This window comes from Ceratotherium simum, chromosome 5 (assembly GCF_057802395.1).
Source record: "Ceratotherium simum simum isolate JZ-2026a chromosome 5, ASM5780239v1, whole genome shotgun sequence".
Classification (NCBI taxonomy): Eukaryota; Metazoa; Chordata; class Mammalia; order Perissodactyla; family Rhinocerotidae; genus Ceratotherium; species Ceratotherium simum.
In genome coordinates, this window is record NC_141904.1 from 45,075,692 (window position 1) to 45,091,725 (window position 16,034).

The 16,034-nt window shown below is 42.0% G+C and overlaps 1 protein-coding gene across 1 annotated transcript; it reads right to left on the reverse strand.

Annotated features, from left to right (window-relative positions):
* Positions 1-428: 428 nt before the first annotated feature.
* On the reverse strand, positions 429-9,854 carry HIGD1A (HIG1 hypoxia inducible domain family member 1A). Its single transcript, XM_087430803.1, has 4 exons — positions 9,786-9,854; positions 3,451-3,565; positions 2,672-2,806; positions 429-1,752 (listed from the first exon to the last, which is right to left on the reverse strand). Exons 2-4 carry the CDS (start codon positions 3,545-3,547, stop codon positions 1,703-1,705), a joined length of 282 nt encoding a protein of 93 aa, XP_087286929.1. The 5' UTR covers positions 3,548-3,565; positions 9,786-9,854; the 3' UTR covers positions 429-1,702.
* Positions 9,855-16,034: the final 6,180 nt, after the last annotated feature.

The window sequence follows — 16,034 nt, forward strand, 5'->3', positions numbered from 1 at the left end:
TCACTGCTGCTACTCCAGCATTAATTTCACAATGTCAACATTTTAAGTCTCTAACTAATCTGTTGGGCTCTACCACTTGACTGCCCAGGTCCAGTCTCAAACCTATAATCTTCTCTAGCTATGTGACCTTGGGGTAGTTGAACTGTTCGTGCCTCAGTCCCCTCCTCTGCGAAATGAGGATCATATTTCCTACCTCTAACAGTTTTTAGGAAACTTAAATGATATTATACATGAAAAGTGCTTAGGGCAGTGTGTGGTACACGGTAAATGCTCAATAAATGTTAGCCATCATTCCTATTTGAACATTCTTGAACTGTGGTTCCTACCAAAGCTACAAAACGTTCTCTTGCTTTTCTTAGAACTTAATTTTTGTGCTACTTTGAAGAATGTTTTGTTTTTCCAAACTGAAATAAATACAAGACATTCGATGTGTTCACTTATCTTTAATAACACCACATTTACCATGTTATCACCATGGAATGTAAATTCGGGTTAGACAAGAGAATTTTACAAGTGCAATAAAGCATTCTGTAGTATACCAAAATTTGTGTATAATATCTGACCAAACCAGCTTGCTCATAAATCATTAATCACTTTCATTATAGGTAATTTGTTGAGTTTAACATTTATGATCCTTACAGAGAAATGAAACATACTGCACACATTTAAAAAGGGTTTTTCATTTACTTGTGCACTAGCACTGAAAATACATATTTCTACTTCAAGATGACATTTAAAAATTATTCTAATATAACAGCAGCAAAAATATAACTCTGCAGGGGCCGGCCCGGTGGCGCAAGCAGTTGGGTGCGCGCGCTCCACTGCGGCGGCCCGGGGTTCGCTGGTTCGGATCCCGGGCGCACACCGACGCACTGCTTGGCAAGCCATGCTGTGGCGGCGTCCCATAAAAAGTGGAGGAAGATGGGCACAGATGTTAGCCCAGGGCCATCTTCCTCAGCAAAAAAAGAGGAGGATTGGCGGATGTTAGCACAGGGCTGATCTCCTCACAAAAAAAAAAAAAAAATATATATATATATAACTCTGCAATTACAAAAGAGCTAAACTGGGATCCATAATTAAGTTACTCTTATGTTTACGTGTCTGATTGTGAAATAAATACTATTTCTAAGCAGCTCTGTTATCAGCTTTTTAGGTTTGGTTTAAAAACACACACACACATTGGCAGTTGTGGGGAGGCTTATAATGTTATATTTCACGCACTATTCTAAAAGGGTTCTTCAATAGCCAATCAGCCCTAAAAACCAAAGCACTCAATCAGTCCACAAGGCAGGCAGAAAAAAGTTAAATTAACTGGGGTAAAGAGGATTCCTACCTAACATCAAAGCATGTGATGTTCTGCAGCAACTGGGAGAACCTCAGGATTGGCATGTTGTCTTCTTTACAACTAATTTCATCAGAAGAGTTTAAGAAGGTGGACATTTTACCACTATCAAGTACATTTAAAAGTGACACGTTTCTTTTGTGCTAATTTGACTCCCCTGAATGACCTAGTTAGTGAGCTAGTCACTAGTAATTTGGTCACCAGGCAAATCAAGCCTGCAAGAAAGGAAGCCAATATCAAATTACCATGTTCTTATCTGACCCCTCAAATGATTTATTTTCAACATAAACATATAACCTCAATATGAGACGTCTAACTAAAGCAAGCACCACCAATAAGACCACGACAGCATCTCTTCTTCTAAGGTTTTGGTTTTGCCCAGAATTCTTGATACAAGGAATAGCCCATACCTAAAGGAAAAGAATGCTAGTTAGCATTTAAATATTTTCCTCAATATTAAGAAAATTAAAAACAGTTCATAAAATAGCTAAAAGTAGCACCTTTGCTAGCATGCAATATTTACAAGGGGAACAAGACCCTAGGCTGCTTATACTCTTGTCTTCTTAAATAATTTAAACTTCTAAAATTTTTTTTAAACAGTTTCCCAAGTAGCTCTAGGCTAGTATGAACAGCTCAGATTGTTAACATATTTGCTTTAAAGAACAATCAATATTTATCTGGCAACTTGGGTTTTTTTTTTTTTTTGCTAAGGAAGATTGGCCCTGGGCTAACATCCGTGCCCACCTTCCTCTACTTTTTATATGTGGGATGCCTGCCACGGCATGGCTTGATAAACGGCGTGTAGGTCCGTGCCTGGGATCCGAACCTGCGAACCCTGGGCCGCTGAAGCACAGCCCACCAACTTAAGCACTACACCACTGGGCCGGCCCCTATCTGGCAACTTTAAAAGGAGTTACTCTTACTACATAATACCAGATAAAGACAATGAATTATAAAATCCAATAAAAGCATGTAATACCTACATTTAGAAAATCATTTCTACCTTCAAATACTGAACAAAATAGCAATCATGTCTCTTCTAGATAATGGATCTTACTACCAACCCTATTTGCATGTCTAGACTCTTCAATGAAATTATAAACTTAGTGATGGACAGGATTGTCTTTTCTTCCTTTAAAGCCTTAGTAAGATATAGACAGTAAAACTATGTAAATTTTAGTAGAACTAAATTTTTACATGAAAATGAATATAAGTGATATTTGCAAACTGTTTCAAAATCAGCCACAAGTATCTACCTTGTTTTATTTACCAAGAAATCAATTCATTAATGGGGAACCACAAATCTGAAAATTTCTCGTAGGAACCTACCAAGGGTCATTGCTCCCACAACAAAGCCTTGGGCTGCCACGCGCATGTGGATCAGGTGAACAGACATTTTAGTATTTCCCCTGCTCTTCAATTTATATAATCCATATGCAACAATTGCTGCAAAGCCCGCCATTCCTGTGAAACAAATAGTCACAAGTATGTCAGATGCATGGAGGTAGGGAACCAAGACGATTTTACCATCAACCAATGTACTTTCTATTTTTATAAGGATGCTTTATGAGACCACTGATTAGCTAGAATACAAACTGAGTTTTTAATATTTCCCCCTACAACCAAAAATCCGTAATTGGTAGCAAACAGTAGCAGATCCAGAAAGTTAAGATCATCTTCAAAATGTGGGCTTGTGGAGCCAGCAGATAAATTCCTTTAAGAGTGCCAGGGGAACTCTTCCTCTCAGTCCTACTTCCCTCCCCAAAGGGAATCAGTTAATACAGCAGAGACTGTAATAAATGATAACTGTGAGTATAACAGCTTTTTTGAGTCTTGTGAGCCCTTCTAGGAAATCATTGAGACCAAGGGTGATCTTGGGGTCCCCCAACACAGTCACTGAAATAAGAGTCGATAAAACAATAAGTCTGAATACATAAAGAAGAATTTTCATAATGAGTTATATCATGCCAATCTGAGCATATCTGAACAACATATGAAAAAATATTTGAAAATAAATGCTTTTAGGATGTGCTTGATGAACGAGTTGACCACACTTCTATTGTGTTAAAGCTTACAACACATCATTAGAACACCAATGTCAAACTTACCAATGGGGACAAACGGTGCCTCTCTAGCTTTTCGGATAAGTTTAGATCCCTGATCTTCATCATATGAAGAAAGAGAAACATCTGTGTCAGTTGACATAGTGACTGAAGAATCTTCCTGGAAGAGAAATTTCCATGAGGTTCTGCAGTTAAAAGCATCCAGTAACATTAAATGAGTGGATGTACTTAAAAATAATCCTAGTTTCCATAAAAACCTGATATATGTTATTCATGAACTTAAAAAAACATTTTTAGAAATTAACTGTATTTTTTATCCATAGCCATCTTTAGGGAGGGTTGTATGTATTTATTCCCTCAACTGTTTTGATGTTTTCCCCATACAATCAATTCCTTTTTAGTACCACATTGTTAATAATGGTAAAAATTTTGTGTGTGTGTGTGAGGAAGATTAGCCGTGAGCTAACATCTGTTGCCAATCCTTCTCTTTTTGGTGAGGAAGACTGGCCCTGGGCTAACATTCGTGCCCATGTTCCTCTACTTTATATGTGGGATGCCTGCCACAGCATGGCTTGATAAGCAGTGCGTAGGTCCATGCCTGGGATCCGAACCCGTGAACCCCAGGCCACTGAAGCAGAGCATATGAACTTAACCACCATGCCACCAGGCCAGCCCCAAGGGTAAAAAAATTTTTTTAATTGAAATTACTTTTGTCAATTAAAATAGTAGCTATGAATTTTCCGGCTACCTTCATCCTTAATCGACTTCAACTTGACAACTTTAAATTACTCAAACCAAACTGATACTCCTTATTGCCTCTTCAGTATCATGGTGAAAATTCTACTAAGCACTTTTAAGTGTAGGTAAGTGTAGTCTTTATTGCTTTCAATTATACCTGACTTATTTACTCTCACGTGCTACCTGGCTTCAGTTCTTACCTCCGAATAGTTTCCAACCTATTACACTCATCTCTCTTATTGATGGTGGCTGTTTTGGGGGAAAAGATTACAGTTATTCTGAATATACAAACTTTCTACTTGACTCAGTATTTACTCTTTTTAAGGACAAAACTTATTTTAAATACTATTGCTAGAAATGCTTCCTTTTAAACATAATTTATGTTCAATTGAATATAATATAGCTTTTTAGTTTTTTTATGACTTAGGGTTATCATTTTTAACATCACTGCAGCAAAAAACAGGGTCTTCTTAATGAATGAATACCTCCTAAGCTTCAGATGTATCTTCCTTTACATATCTTATATTTCCTGGGCTTCCCTCTGAAAATTCTTTACCTTCTTTTACAATCTTATTCCTTTAGGTGGTACCAAAAAATGCAAAACACCAGACTGATTATATGAATAAGGTGACAGAAAAAAAAAAAGATTCATTTCCATTACTAGAGGGATCAAAGGTCCATTCTCCCTTTTCAGTCACCTTCTTTTACACGGAAGCTAATGGGCGTTTCATCACAATGAGGTAATAACAAATTCAATTTCACCTTAGTCACAGTTAACTTTATGTATAATACTTCTTCACTGAGCTGATGTGAACTGCCTGTAAACTTCACCCACAGATAAAATAAGGGAGTCATAGTATATAATAAGTGCACAAGCCTCTAATTAGTGTCAATTACAATAAACTCAAAAGTCAACTGCCCATCTCACTACTTGTACAAAATCTTACCTTCACTTCTGGGTTTTTCACATGCATCGTATTCCTTTAGATAATAATAGCTCTCATTCAACACTTTGCTATTCAAGGGGTGTTAGTAGTAGTTAAGGCCCTCAAAGAAAATCCAGCTCTAGAGGTGGGGCTTAGTGCTTAGTTTGAAAAGTGAAATCATTCCTCCAGGGCCCCATCCCCATTGGGAAGAGTCCAATTCTGTCAACTGACAGAGAAGACAACCTTAATCCAAAGGAGTTGTACAGTATCACACAGCTAGATAGGACAAAACTCAGATTAGAACTAGACTTCCTCTTCTTTTTTTGTACTCCATTATCTGCTAATTGAATAAACCCCTACTTATGAGCTTTATTATATACAAAGTTCAACAAGCTCAAGGTTCAGGATGCTCATTATATATTTGAAGAGATAAAATAAACACTGAAATAATTTATGGTTCAAAAATTAAGTTTTTTTTAAAAAGAGACAGGACAGAGTGTTATTACTTGCCAATAGCATAAGAGAGAGAATGAGAACCGAATTTAAAGTGTGAGGTCTTTTAGCTCATCGGGGGTTTGGCAAGTTTCACAGAGAAATGTTTGAGATTGGCCTTCAAGAAACGACATAAATGGACTAGATGGAAAGATTCAAGATTGTATTTATTTTAGGCTAGTATATGTTTACTAGCTGCCTTCATAACTAATCAAATTTCTCAAAGGTATAACTGTTCTGGGGCCGGCCCCGTGGCGTAGTGGATAAGCGCGCGCGCTCCACTGCTGGCGGCCCAGGTTCAGATCCTGGGCCGCACTGACGCATTGCTTGTTAGGCCATGCTGTGGCAGCATCCCATATAAAGTAGAGGAAGATGGGCACGGATGTTAGCTCAGGGCCAGCCTTCCTCAGCAAAAGGAGGAGGATTGGCATGGATGTTAGCTCAGGGCTGATCTTCCTCACCAAAAAAAAAAAAAAAAAGCAAAAAAAGCGTAACTGTTTTATCACAAATCCTCCATCCACCTCCCTCGGCAACCCCACATTCTAATTACATTAAACTTCTTATAGATGCTCTCTATATCTCCAAGCCTTTGCACAAGCTGATTCCTCTGCCTGACACTTTTCTTCCCTTTCCATCTCCTTTCAGATACTCTCTTTCCTGGCTAATTCTCCCATTTTTCAGGTTTTTATCTTAATTGACCTCTGGAAAGTCTTCTTTGACACTCTAAGTTTATAATAAGTGCTTTGGTTATGCAGTCGCATAAGACCTCATGCTTTCTCTATAATAACTCTTTCTTATAAATGCCCGTTTAATGGTTTCTCTTGCTAGAATCCTTCAAGCCAAGAGGCTACACCTGCCCTCTTGTATCTATCTCCATTGCCTGGCATGATGCTTTGCCATGTAGTAAGCACACCACAAAATGTTAGTTGAATAAATTTAAAAGTAATATTTTTCAGCAATTAGAATTATTCTCAGGTAATTTATTTAGGAATATTTAGTGAAAACAATAACAATTATACACATTTGTAGAGTTGAATCAGTCAGTAAGAAAAATGTCCAACTCTATGTACCTAAGTGCTTATTTCTTTTTTAATTCTCATATCGTATCTAAGAAAGAAATGAGAACCAGAGTAGGTCTTGGTTCCTTGCAATCACAAGAAACAAAACTATTATATACCACAATCCACTTTTAAAAACTAGCACCTTCTTTTGCAACATGAAAGCATGTTTTCTTCCTTTGCCTGAATTATTCCTCAACTATGAAGTCATTTGGGAACTGTCTTTAAAAGCAAGAAAGTTGGTAGTTTTCCTCTAATCTGGATCACTATAATTGCCCAACAGGTCAATGCAGCAAAAGTTTTTTTTCCCCTCTCCTTTCAGGAGGGCGGGGGATGGCTGTCTCTCTTTTGTATATAATAGAAGAAAATCCATTCATCTTCATTCCTTACCTATGATACAGACTCTGAAGTTTGTATGGGTAGCACATTGTATGGGTAGCACATTTTCAGAAAGTAGTCCCTGGGATAAGAATCAGGGTGTGGGGCAACCATGTGGTCATTATTTGCTTTAAGTGACTAACGATAATCTATCTCTGATGCAAGACACCTTGTGTATACATTTCAGGATAACATTAATAAGGAGAAATATTAAAATCCAACACTTAGGGGCCGGCCCAGTGGCATAATGGTTAAGTTCACGCGCTCCACTTTGCCGGCCCAGGGTTCGAAGGTTTGAATCCCAGGCAGATAGACACACCACTCATCAACCCATGCTGTGGCAGCCTCCCATATACAAAATAGAGAAAGACGGGCACAGATGTTAGCTCAGAGCTAATCTTCCTCAGCAAAAAGAGGATTGGCAATGGATGTTAGCTCAGAGGCAGACTTCCTCACCAAAAAAAAAAAAAAAATCCAACACTTACATCAGAGTTGTTATTGTATAGTTCAAATTATATTTTTATATCATCGTATAAATTCTAACATAGTATGTATTTATAATACTCCCTGAATATAAGATTTTGATAATTCTCTTTTTAATTACCACCTAGAAGTTTCCCAAGTATTCATGATTTACAGCCACCTAAATTGAAAACGGTTAACTTTTGGGCCAGCCCCGTGGCTTAGCGGTTAAGTGCGCGCGCTCCGCTACTGGCAACCCGGGTTCGGATCCCGGGCGCGCACCGACGCACTGCTTCTCGGGCCATGCTGAGGCCGCGTCCCACATACAGCAACTAGAAGGATGTGCAACTATGACATACAACTATCTACGGGGGCTTTGGGGAGAAAAAGGGAAAAAAAAAAGGAGGAGGATTGGCAATAGATGTTAGCTCAGAGCCGGTCTTCCTCAGCAAAAAGAGGAGGATTAGCATGGATGTTAGCTCAGGGCTGATCTTCCTCACAAAAAAAAAAGGAAAACGGTTAACTTTTAAAAGTATCACGGTAAATAACTACAAATCATATAATTTGAAAATAACAACCCAGATGATTAATCCATGCCAACAGCCTTATTTTACAGATGGAAAAAGGGTTATGAAGGGTTATATGAATTGCTCAACACCATGACTACATCTCTAGCAGGGTAGGATTAGAACTCAGCTCTCCTGATACACAATCTAGGGTTCTTTTGATTGACAATATATTGCCAAATCATCAGTATTATGATGCCGGTATATATTTAATCTGAAAAATATTGAAATCCATTCCTTAACAGAAGCCCACATCTTTCTTTGAATTGTAAAAAGTATGTAAGTCATGCCTAAAATTAAATGGAACCTTCTTCCCCAGTGACTTAGCTCATCTAACAACTTCAACTGTGATTTGAAAGGACTTTTTTTCACTAGCACCACTTCTAGATTTTCCTTCATTATCATTTTCTCATCCACCCAGGGCAATTGATTCAGATCAGTCGGAAAGCTGAATAGGTGCAAAAAGAGGCACCAATAACCAGATATTCAAAGTCAGTTTGGAAAACACGAATTATTCTGTAGACTTAGTAAGATACTACTGAAGACCTTTCCAAACGCATGGGAACCTAGAAGAGGCTAAGGGAAGATGAGCTGCCCACCATCAGGTGATGTAACAGACCTAAGGATCTTCACAGCCTGTCATTTTCGTCACAGGAACTACTACATAACAACGATGGTTTCAAATTTTGATTTTGCACCAGTGACCTGTCAGCTTGTTTAAAACTGCTGGAAAGGCCCCACCCTGGAGATTCTGATTCAAATGGTCTGGGGCAGGGCCCAAGCAATCTATATTTTAAGAACCCCCTTCAAGCGATTCTGGAGCACACGAAGTAAGAGAACCGATGGTATACAGGACTCAAATATGTTCGTCATGCTGGGGCCTGGCACCACTTCAATATGTCAGACCTTTTCATCCAAACCGGTCATACTCGAAAGTGCCTGGTTCCTTCCGGAAGCATCGATTCTCTCGGTAGGGCTTCCCCTGAAGACGAAGAGTTGCCTCCCACACCGGTAATATACAAGGGAAACGCGAGTAACACTGCCGGATCATTGCGGCTGCTCCCAATTCTAACGCCAGGCTATGTTTTGTAAGCTCTAACCGGCTGGCTTACTTTTCAGATACTTTCTGTCACAGATGCTTTACACAGGGCCCGAGGCCTTCTCACCTTCCTAGGGTAGGGGAGGGTCGCCAAGGGTGGGAGGAAACACGTGGTCGGGGAGAAGACGGAGCCCACGACGGGAAGGTCGTGTGGTTTTACGCCCTCCCCTCAACCTTTCAGGCTGCCTCCCCTCTCTCTTCCCGTGACCTTGTCAGGACTCCACGGCCCGAGCGCTCGCCCTCCCAACCCCTCGTCGGCCCCGCTCTCACGAAGGCTCCCCGCTCCGGGTACCATCCGTGCTACCGGTTCCCGGAAGTCGCCCCAGCCCCCTCCACCGGCCTCTCATTACTACCCCACCCGCGAGTCCGCCCTCTCAGCAACGATTCACGCCACAAGCTTCTGCTTCATCTCCTCGCTGGCGCCGTATCCCCTCACCCGACCGTGCGTCAGGCTTTGTCTTTGGACCCCCAACCTCTCCTGAACCACGAGGGCGGGCCTGCGCCCCGTCAACTACACCTCGCCCCCTTCATCCCATGCATCGCTTCCACTCCCAACCTGGTGGCCCCCAACCCTCCCAAGGCTCCCTCGGCCCCAAGCGCAGCCCCACTTCTTCCCGTCCCACAGTCGGGTGTCTCCGGTTCCCAATACCCCTCACCTCACCTAACCACAACACGATCTCTCAACCTCCAACCGGTTTCTGGCCCCCGCCCGCGCGCTCCAGCCGGCCGGTGTCTCCCCGTCCCGCCCACAGCCGGTCCTAGCCAATCAGGAGCCAGAGGCTAGCACCCGGGGGTCTGTGCCGGCCGGGTGAGTACGTGCGTGTACGCGGTGGGTGGGGCGGCCCGGAGCGAGTCCCGGATTGGCTGGGGCGACGCGCGCGTGCTTGTCTCCACGTAACCATCTCTCGCGTAGGGATCTCGTCAGAGGTCAGAGGCCGGCGTCCATGGTTGCGGGAGGGCGCTCTGGCGTTTGGCACTTGTCCTAGCGTACCTCAGATGTCTTCCGCCCTTTTACCTTCGGGCAGCGGCAACAAGCACTGCGAACGCCGTGTCCCTGAGCGCGGGCCTGGCGCGGCCGGGGATGAGGGGTTACGACCGCGGCCAGTCTTTGGAAGGCTGCGGGTGAGGTGGGAGCACGTTCCTGCCCTCAGGGGCGCCGACGGCGGTGGGGCGACGGAGCGCTCGGTCCGTTCCGCGCCCCTGGCGGTTACCCGTCACGAACGTGCCCTGTCGGCCTCCGGTGGAGCCCTTGGAGCTTACACTTTAGTGGGGGCGGCCATTAATTGGAAACACGGGGTCGCTAGAGCCGTGACCTCACCCAGACCGGGGAGGTTTCTGTGAGGAAAGAAGCGTCAGAGGCCCTTTGTGACAGTGAACTTCCGGGGACAGAGCCCCTAATTTGTTCGTGGAGTAGATCATCAGTAACTCTGGCGAATTGAGGCAAAGCATCAGCGACTGTGCGGTAGGGAACGTATCTGTGACTAAATTAGAATCTCTTAATATAACCCCAAACGAGGCAGGTCGTCCGGTGCTCTATCGTATAGGTGGGAACTGAGTGCCGTGGGCTCAGGATTTTGAAAATCTTGTCTTATTAGTAAGACATGTAGGAGACATTGATGCTATGTGTGAGAAATTAAAAAACCCATATCTTGATGATGTGGTATGTTTCAGTTCCTTGAAGGCACGTATTTTTTCTGTTGATGCTGGTATCTCCTTGAACGTTGAGCTCAGTAGGAGCCCAATCACGTTAAATGAAGAAAAGACGTGACCGATGCAATAACTGGAGGGCTTCAAAGATAAGTAGGGATAATCAGGGACTCAGGGTAGTTAAAACCATAAAAGAGCCTGACGGACTTGAATATGAAGGTGAACCAGAGGTCATTAAGTCCCTTGATTCTGGAAATACAAAGGCTAACAGCAGCAGTGACCACAGCACATTCATTCCTGAAGGAGATTTATACAAACCGAAATAATGTTAGCTAATTTGCTAATTTCCAGAGAATGAGAGTTGGGGTCAGGCAGACCTGAGTGCTAGTCCCACGTTGGCCACATACTAGCCATGACCTTGGGCTTTACTTCTCAAACTTCACTTTCCTTATTTGTAAAATGGGGTTAGCCGTAGTGATGGTTAATGAGGAAATACAAGTCGAGTTAGCCCACCGCCTGTCATGAAAAGTGTTAGCTATTGCTTAAAACATTCCTGTGCCGTGCGTTGTGTGGGAAGACTCTGACCCTGCCCTATTTATGTGAGAAATGATCCCTTTCTAATCAGTATGTAGAATCCAAAATCTTAGTAAATGTTGATGATAAATATCTGAAACAATACAGAAGATTTTTTTTATGGAGATTATTCTGCTACACTTTATATCATGTTACGAGAAACAACAGTGACAACTGACAAACTATGACGTCTTTCATAATACAGACATTATAACTGGTAACAAATAGACAACATGTATTATTCCATTCTCCGTACTCTGTGTCATTTCAAAGTATAGTTGATGTAGAAGACTTTAAAAAGTTATTTGGGTTCTCATGTATTAAATTAACCTAACTGTAGTTTATAGAAAGAAAGGCAGCACAAGAAGTATCTGTGCCCTTTGCTAATTTTCCCTCTTTAGAGAGCTTCTGTAACTTCTCATGTTCCAAGTAGCTATCTACACATGATCATATCTACTATAAGGAAAATGGGCTTCTAAACTCAGATGGCTATTTAGGCCGAGTCACAGCTTAAAGCTGCGTTACCTTGTTTTTGATGTTTTTCTTAAAAATATTGGGTGATCTATGTGGAATTTTGCCTAAAACAAATGTTAAGCCTTTCGAGAGAATTGGTAATATCTACGAGTATTTTAAAACCAGAGTTCAGAGTCACCTTCAGCGATTACCGAACATGTATATTGTGCCGGGCACTGTGGACTCAGAAGTTAAGGCTCAGCCCCTTCCTCGAAATAATTTATAATCTGATTAGGTAAAAGGAACAGGTATAGAAAAACATCAAAGACCAGCTATAAGTGCTTTGAATGGAAATTCAGGTAGATATCATAGTGAGTGAACAGTTTCAAAGAAGCCTTCTTGGGATTGGGGCTTGAGTGAGAGGGCTTTGAAGGATGACTAGCATGTAAATAAATTGGGAGAATGTTCCAGAAAGAGGAAATAGTGGGCAGAGGAATAGAGACTATGAAATTGTAGCTCTGGCATAGAGGACAGTGAGTGAGGAAATTTGTGACTAAAGCAGAGTCAGAGAATAATGGAAAGTAGGCTTAAGCTACACTGGGGAGGTCTTTAAGTGCTAATTAAAGAACTTGGGCAGTATTGTATTAGGTGGCCTTGAAGATTTTGGAGCAGGATGTTGACAAGAACAGAGTACATTTGAGGTACTTGGTAGTGGAGTGGATTAGAAAGGGAATATCAATATTACTCAGCCAGGAAATTAAAAACTCTTTAGTATGTAGTTCATTATACTTTGCATTGAGGCCGTATCCTGGGTCTTAAGGATATGGAAGGCTGCTACATGCAGTAGTGCCATCCCTCTACCACGTAGACAAGGATGGCTGCTTTGAAGTAGCAGTAGTCTTCACAGACCTGTTCCCAGGGAGAATTGGCTAGGGTCCAGACCCTCATAAAATCCCATGTTAGAGGCCTGCCCTGAGGGGCTACTCATAGTATGTTACAACTCTGTACCCTTAACACTTTGCAGAGTAATGGAATAGTACTTAAACTGTTTTAAACAAAAACAAACTTCCCAGCACATTAATAAGGTGTTTTAAAGTTTTATTTAAAACTTGCCTGAGGGCCGGCCCCATGGCTTAGCGGTTAAGTGTGCGCGCTCCGCTGCTCGGCCTGGGTTCCGATCCCGGGCGCACACCGACTCACTGCTTCTCTGGCCATGCTGAGGCCGCGTCCCACATACAGCAACTAGAAGGACGTGTAGCTATGACATACAACTATCTACTGGGGCTTTGGGGGAAAAGTAAATAAATAAATAAAATAAAATGCAATCTCAAAACTCTCCAGAGGGAGAAAAGTCACAACCACTGTTTAAATTTTATGAGAGGCAGTATAATAGTGTTTAAGACTGCAGACTGGAGTTTGCTTTGCTGTTTACTATGTGTTATTGAGCAAGTTACTTAATCATTCTGTGCCTCAGTTTCTTTATTTGTACAATAATGAGACCTACCTAATAGGGCTCTTGAGAGGGTTAAATTATGCATAAAACCTCAACATTGCCTGGTACATAGTAAGTGTTATATATATTAATCATTATGATATTTCTGGATTTTTTTGATAATTCCTGTAGGTCCTATTTAGCTAACCTATAAACCCAATTGATAGTTTCACTTGTGTGTGTATGTATGCTTTGCATTTTTAAAAGCCTTTTGGTTACAGAGGATTTGCATAAAAATCATAAATATAAGATGCTCACAACCAGTACTTCAGCAGAGAAGCAAGGAGCTATTAGGCATCTTTCATCTCTTTAGTTTACACTGTCTCCTACATTTTTTTTTTTGTTTGTTTTTTTGGTGAGGAGGATTGTCCCTGAGCTAACATGTGTGCCAGACTTCCTCTACTTTGTATATGGGAGGCTGCCACAGCATGGCTTGATGAGTGGTATATAGGTCCGCGCCTGGGATCTGAACCGCGAACCCCGGGCCACTCAATGGGAGCACGCAACTTAACCACTATGCCACCAGGCTGGCCCTACTCTCTCCTACGTTTATATCATTGGTTTCAACCATGTAAAATATTTTTCTCATTAGTAACCAATGTGGCAGTAGGATTTGTGTGTTTATGTAGTGAACAAAAATAGTATACTTTAAATATTTTAGTCTTGAATTAATTTTTCCACTTATGTACTTAGTATTATTTGTTATTGCTATTCAGGGTGGCAACATTCTTCTTAACCAAGTACCAAGGAGAAAAAATTGTGTGGAGTGGAAAGGGGACTGTCCTGGGGCCCCAGGGTTGCTACCATGCACAAAGTGAAAAGACGTGGATTTGAATGCTGACTTGAATGCTTATTAGCACTGTAACCTTGAACAAGTCATTTAGCCTCTTGGAACCTCAACTTTTTCATCAACAAAATGGGGATATTAATAAGTAACTTATAGGGTTGCTTTGTGTGTTCTAAATAACCTTATATAAGACACCAAGAACAGTACTTGGGACATAATAGACACTCAATACATTTCAGTTTCCTTCTCCAGACCAGCCCCCTTCCTCTTCCTGCCGTATTCCTAAGCAGTAACCAGCAATGCAACCTCAAACAAATCACTTTTCTTCTCTAGACCTCTAAGTTTCCTGAACCCTGCTCTAAGTCATCCTTTCATTTATCTTTGCTCAGCCTCACCTTCCATTCTCCTGGTGTCCCCACTAACCCTTTCTGCTGAGAGCGTTGAGAAATTCTCTCACCTTCCTCCCCTCCAGCTCCCACCTCTAGACTTACCTTCATCCACATCAATCATTTCTTCTGGTCTTGGGTACCCTCCTCCTATTGAATACCAATCAACTCCTGTGCTCTGGATTCCTTCATTTCTTGCCACCTAATCTATCAGCTGTTTGCTCTCTCACCTGTAATTTTGCACGCTCGCTCTCTTGCTACAGGCTTCTCATGTTCAGGACTCTTCTACTTATAAAAAATCCCTTCCTGGGCTGGCCCCGTGGCTTGGTGGTTAAGTGCACGCGCTCCGATGCTGGTGGCCCAGGTTCGGATCCCGGGCGCGCACCGAGGCACCACTTCTCCGTCCATCCTGAGGCCGAATCCCACATACAGCAACTAGAAGGATGTGCAGCTATGACATAGAACTATCTACTGGGGCTTTGGGGGGAAGAAATAAATAAATAAAATCTTTAAAAAAAAAAAAAATCCCTTCCTAGCTTCTTCATCCTTCCTCTAGGTTTTGCTCTATTTTTCTCTCTCCCTGGCCTAGGGGGAAAAAAGTGTACATGTTATCTCCACATCTTCCCCCTATTCACTCAACGCACAGGTTTCTATTCCTATCACACTCCTGAAACGACAACAGTAAAGAACTTACGTAATTCAATGCATGTAAATCAGTTTCTCAGCCCACATCTTACTTGACTCCTCTGTGATTTTTGACGCCGTGAATCTTCCCTTGACACCTTGCTTTTGGTTCTCTTTCCAATCTGGTCATTCTTTCTTAGTTACTGTCACTGAATTCACTGCCTCTGTCCCTTAAATGGTGGTGTTTTCCAGGATTCTGTGCTGACTCGCTTTCCTTTTTACTCTCTTCCTTCCCCTTGGGGTGATCTCATGTACCCTCATGGTTTTTTACTCTTGTCTGTGTACTGATGTTCTCTTCTCCTTTCTCTGCCCTACTTCTTGCCTGAGCTCCAGAGCTATATATTCAGTTGTGTGTTGGACATTTCCACCGCAGTATTCCACAGGTTCCACAACATGTCCATCAGTGAACTGAATTCTCTGTTGTCTCCTTCTTCTTGCTCTGGACACCGCCCTCCCTATAAGCCTGCACTTTCTCCTAAATTCCCTGGCTTGGTTGGTGGAACTGCTCTCCATCCTATTAACTAAACATGAAACCTGGGTAAATCCCTAACACGGCTCCCTCCTTTCTCCACATCTAGCCAGGAACATCTGAGCAGAGAACTGAATGACAAGGATCCAGCCCTGTGGTGATCTAGGGGAAGATCTATGGCACAGATGAGACTGTGCCTTCACTCTCATAGTACTGTCCTCTGACCAAACTGGCCCAGATTTGCCTGATTCCTAATGCAGTGATGTTGAGAGGATTATTTAGATAGAAAAGCACTTAGATCAAATAACGAAATACATCATTTTAGGCAGGACACAAGACTGTTTTCACTGACAGTATTTTGAAACAAAAAGCTCTGAGAGTGTCACTAGAAAATGGATCTTGGGTTCAATGCAGCCCTT

Excerpts from the sequence above, each read along its gene's own strand:
- HIGD1A (XM_087430803.1), bottom strand. The coding sequence starts at position 3,547 with ATGTCAACTGACACAGATGTTTCTCTTTCTTCATATGATGAAGATCAG. Across the intron at positions 2,807-3,450 it reads GGCACCGTTTGTCCCCATTG|GAATGGCGGGCTTTGCAGCA; the intron begins GTAAGTTTGACA and ends TTTGTTTCACAG. Across the intron at positions 1,753-2,671 it reads TGTGGGAGCAATGACCCTTG|GTATGGGCTATTCCTTGTAT; the intron begins GTAGGTTCCTAC and ends CTTTTCCTTTAG.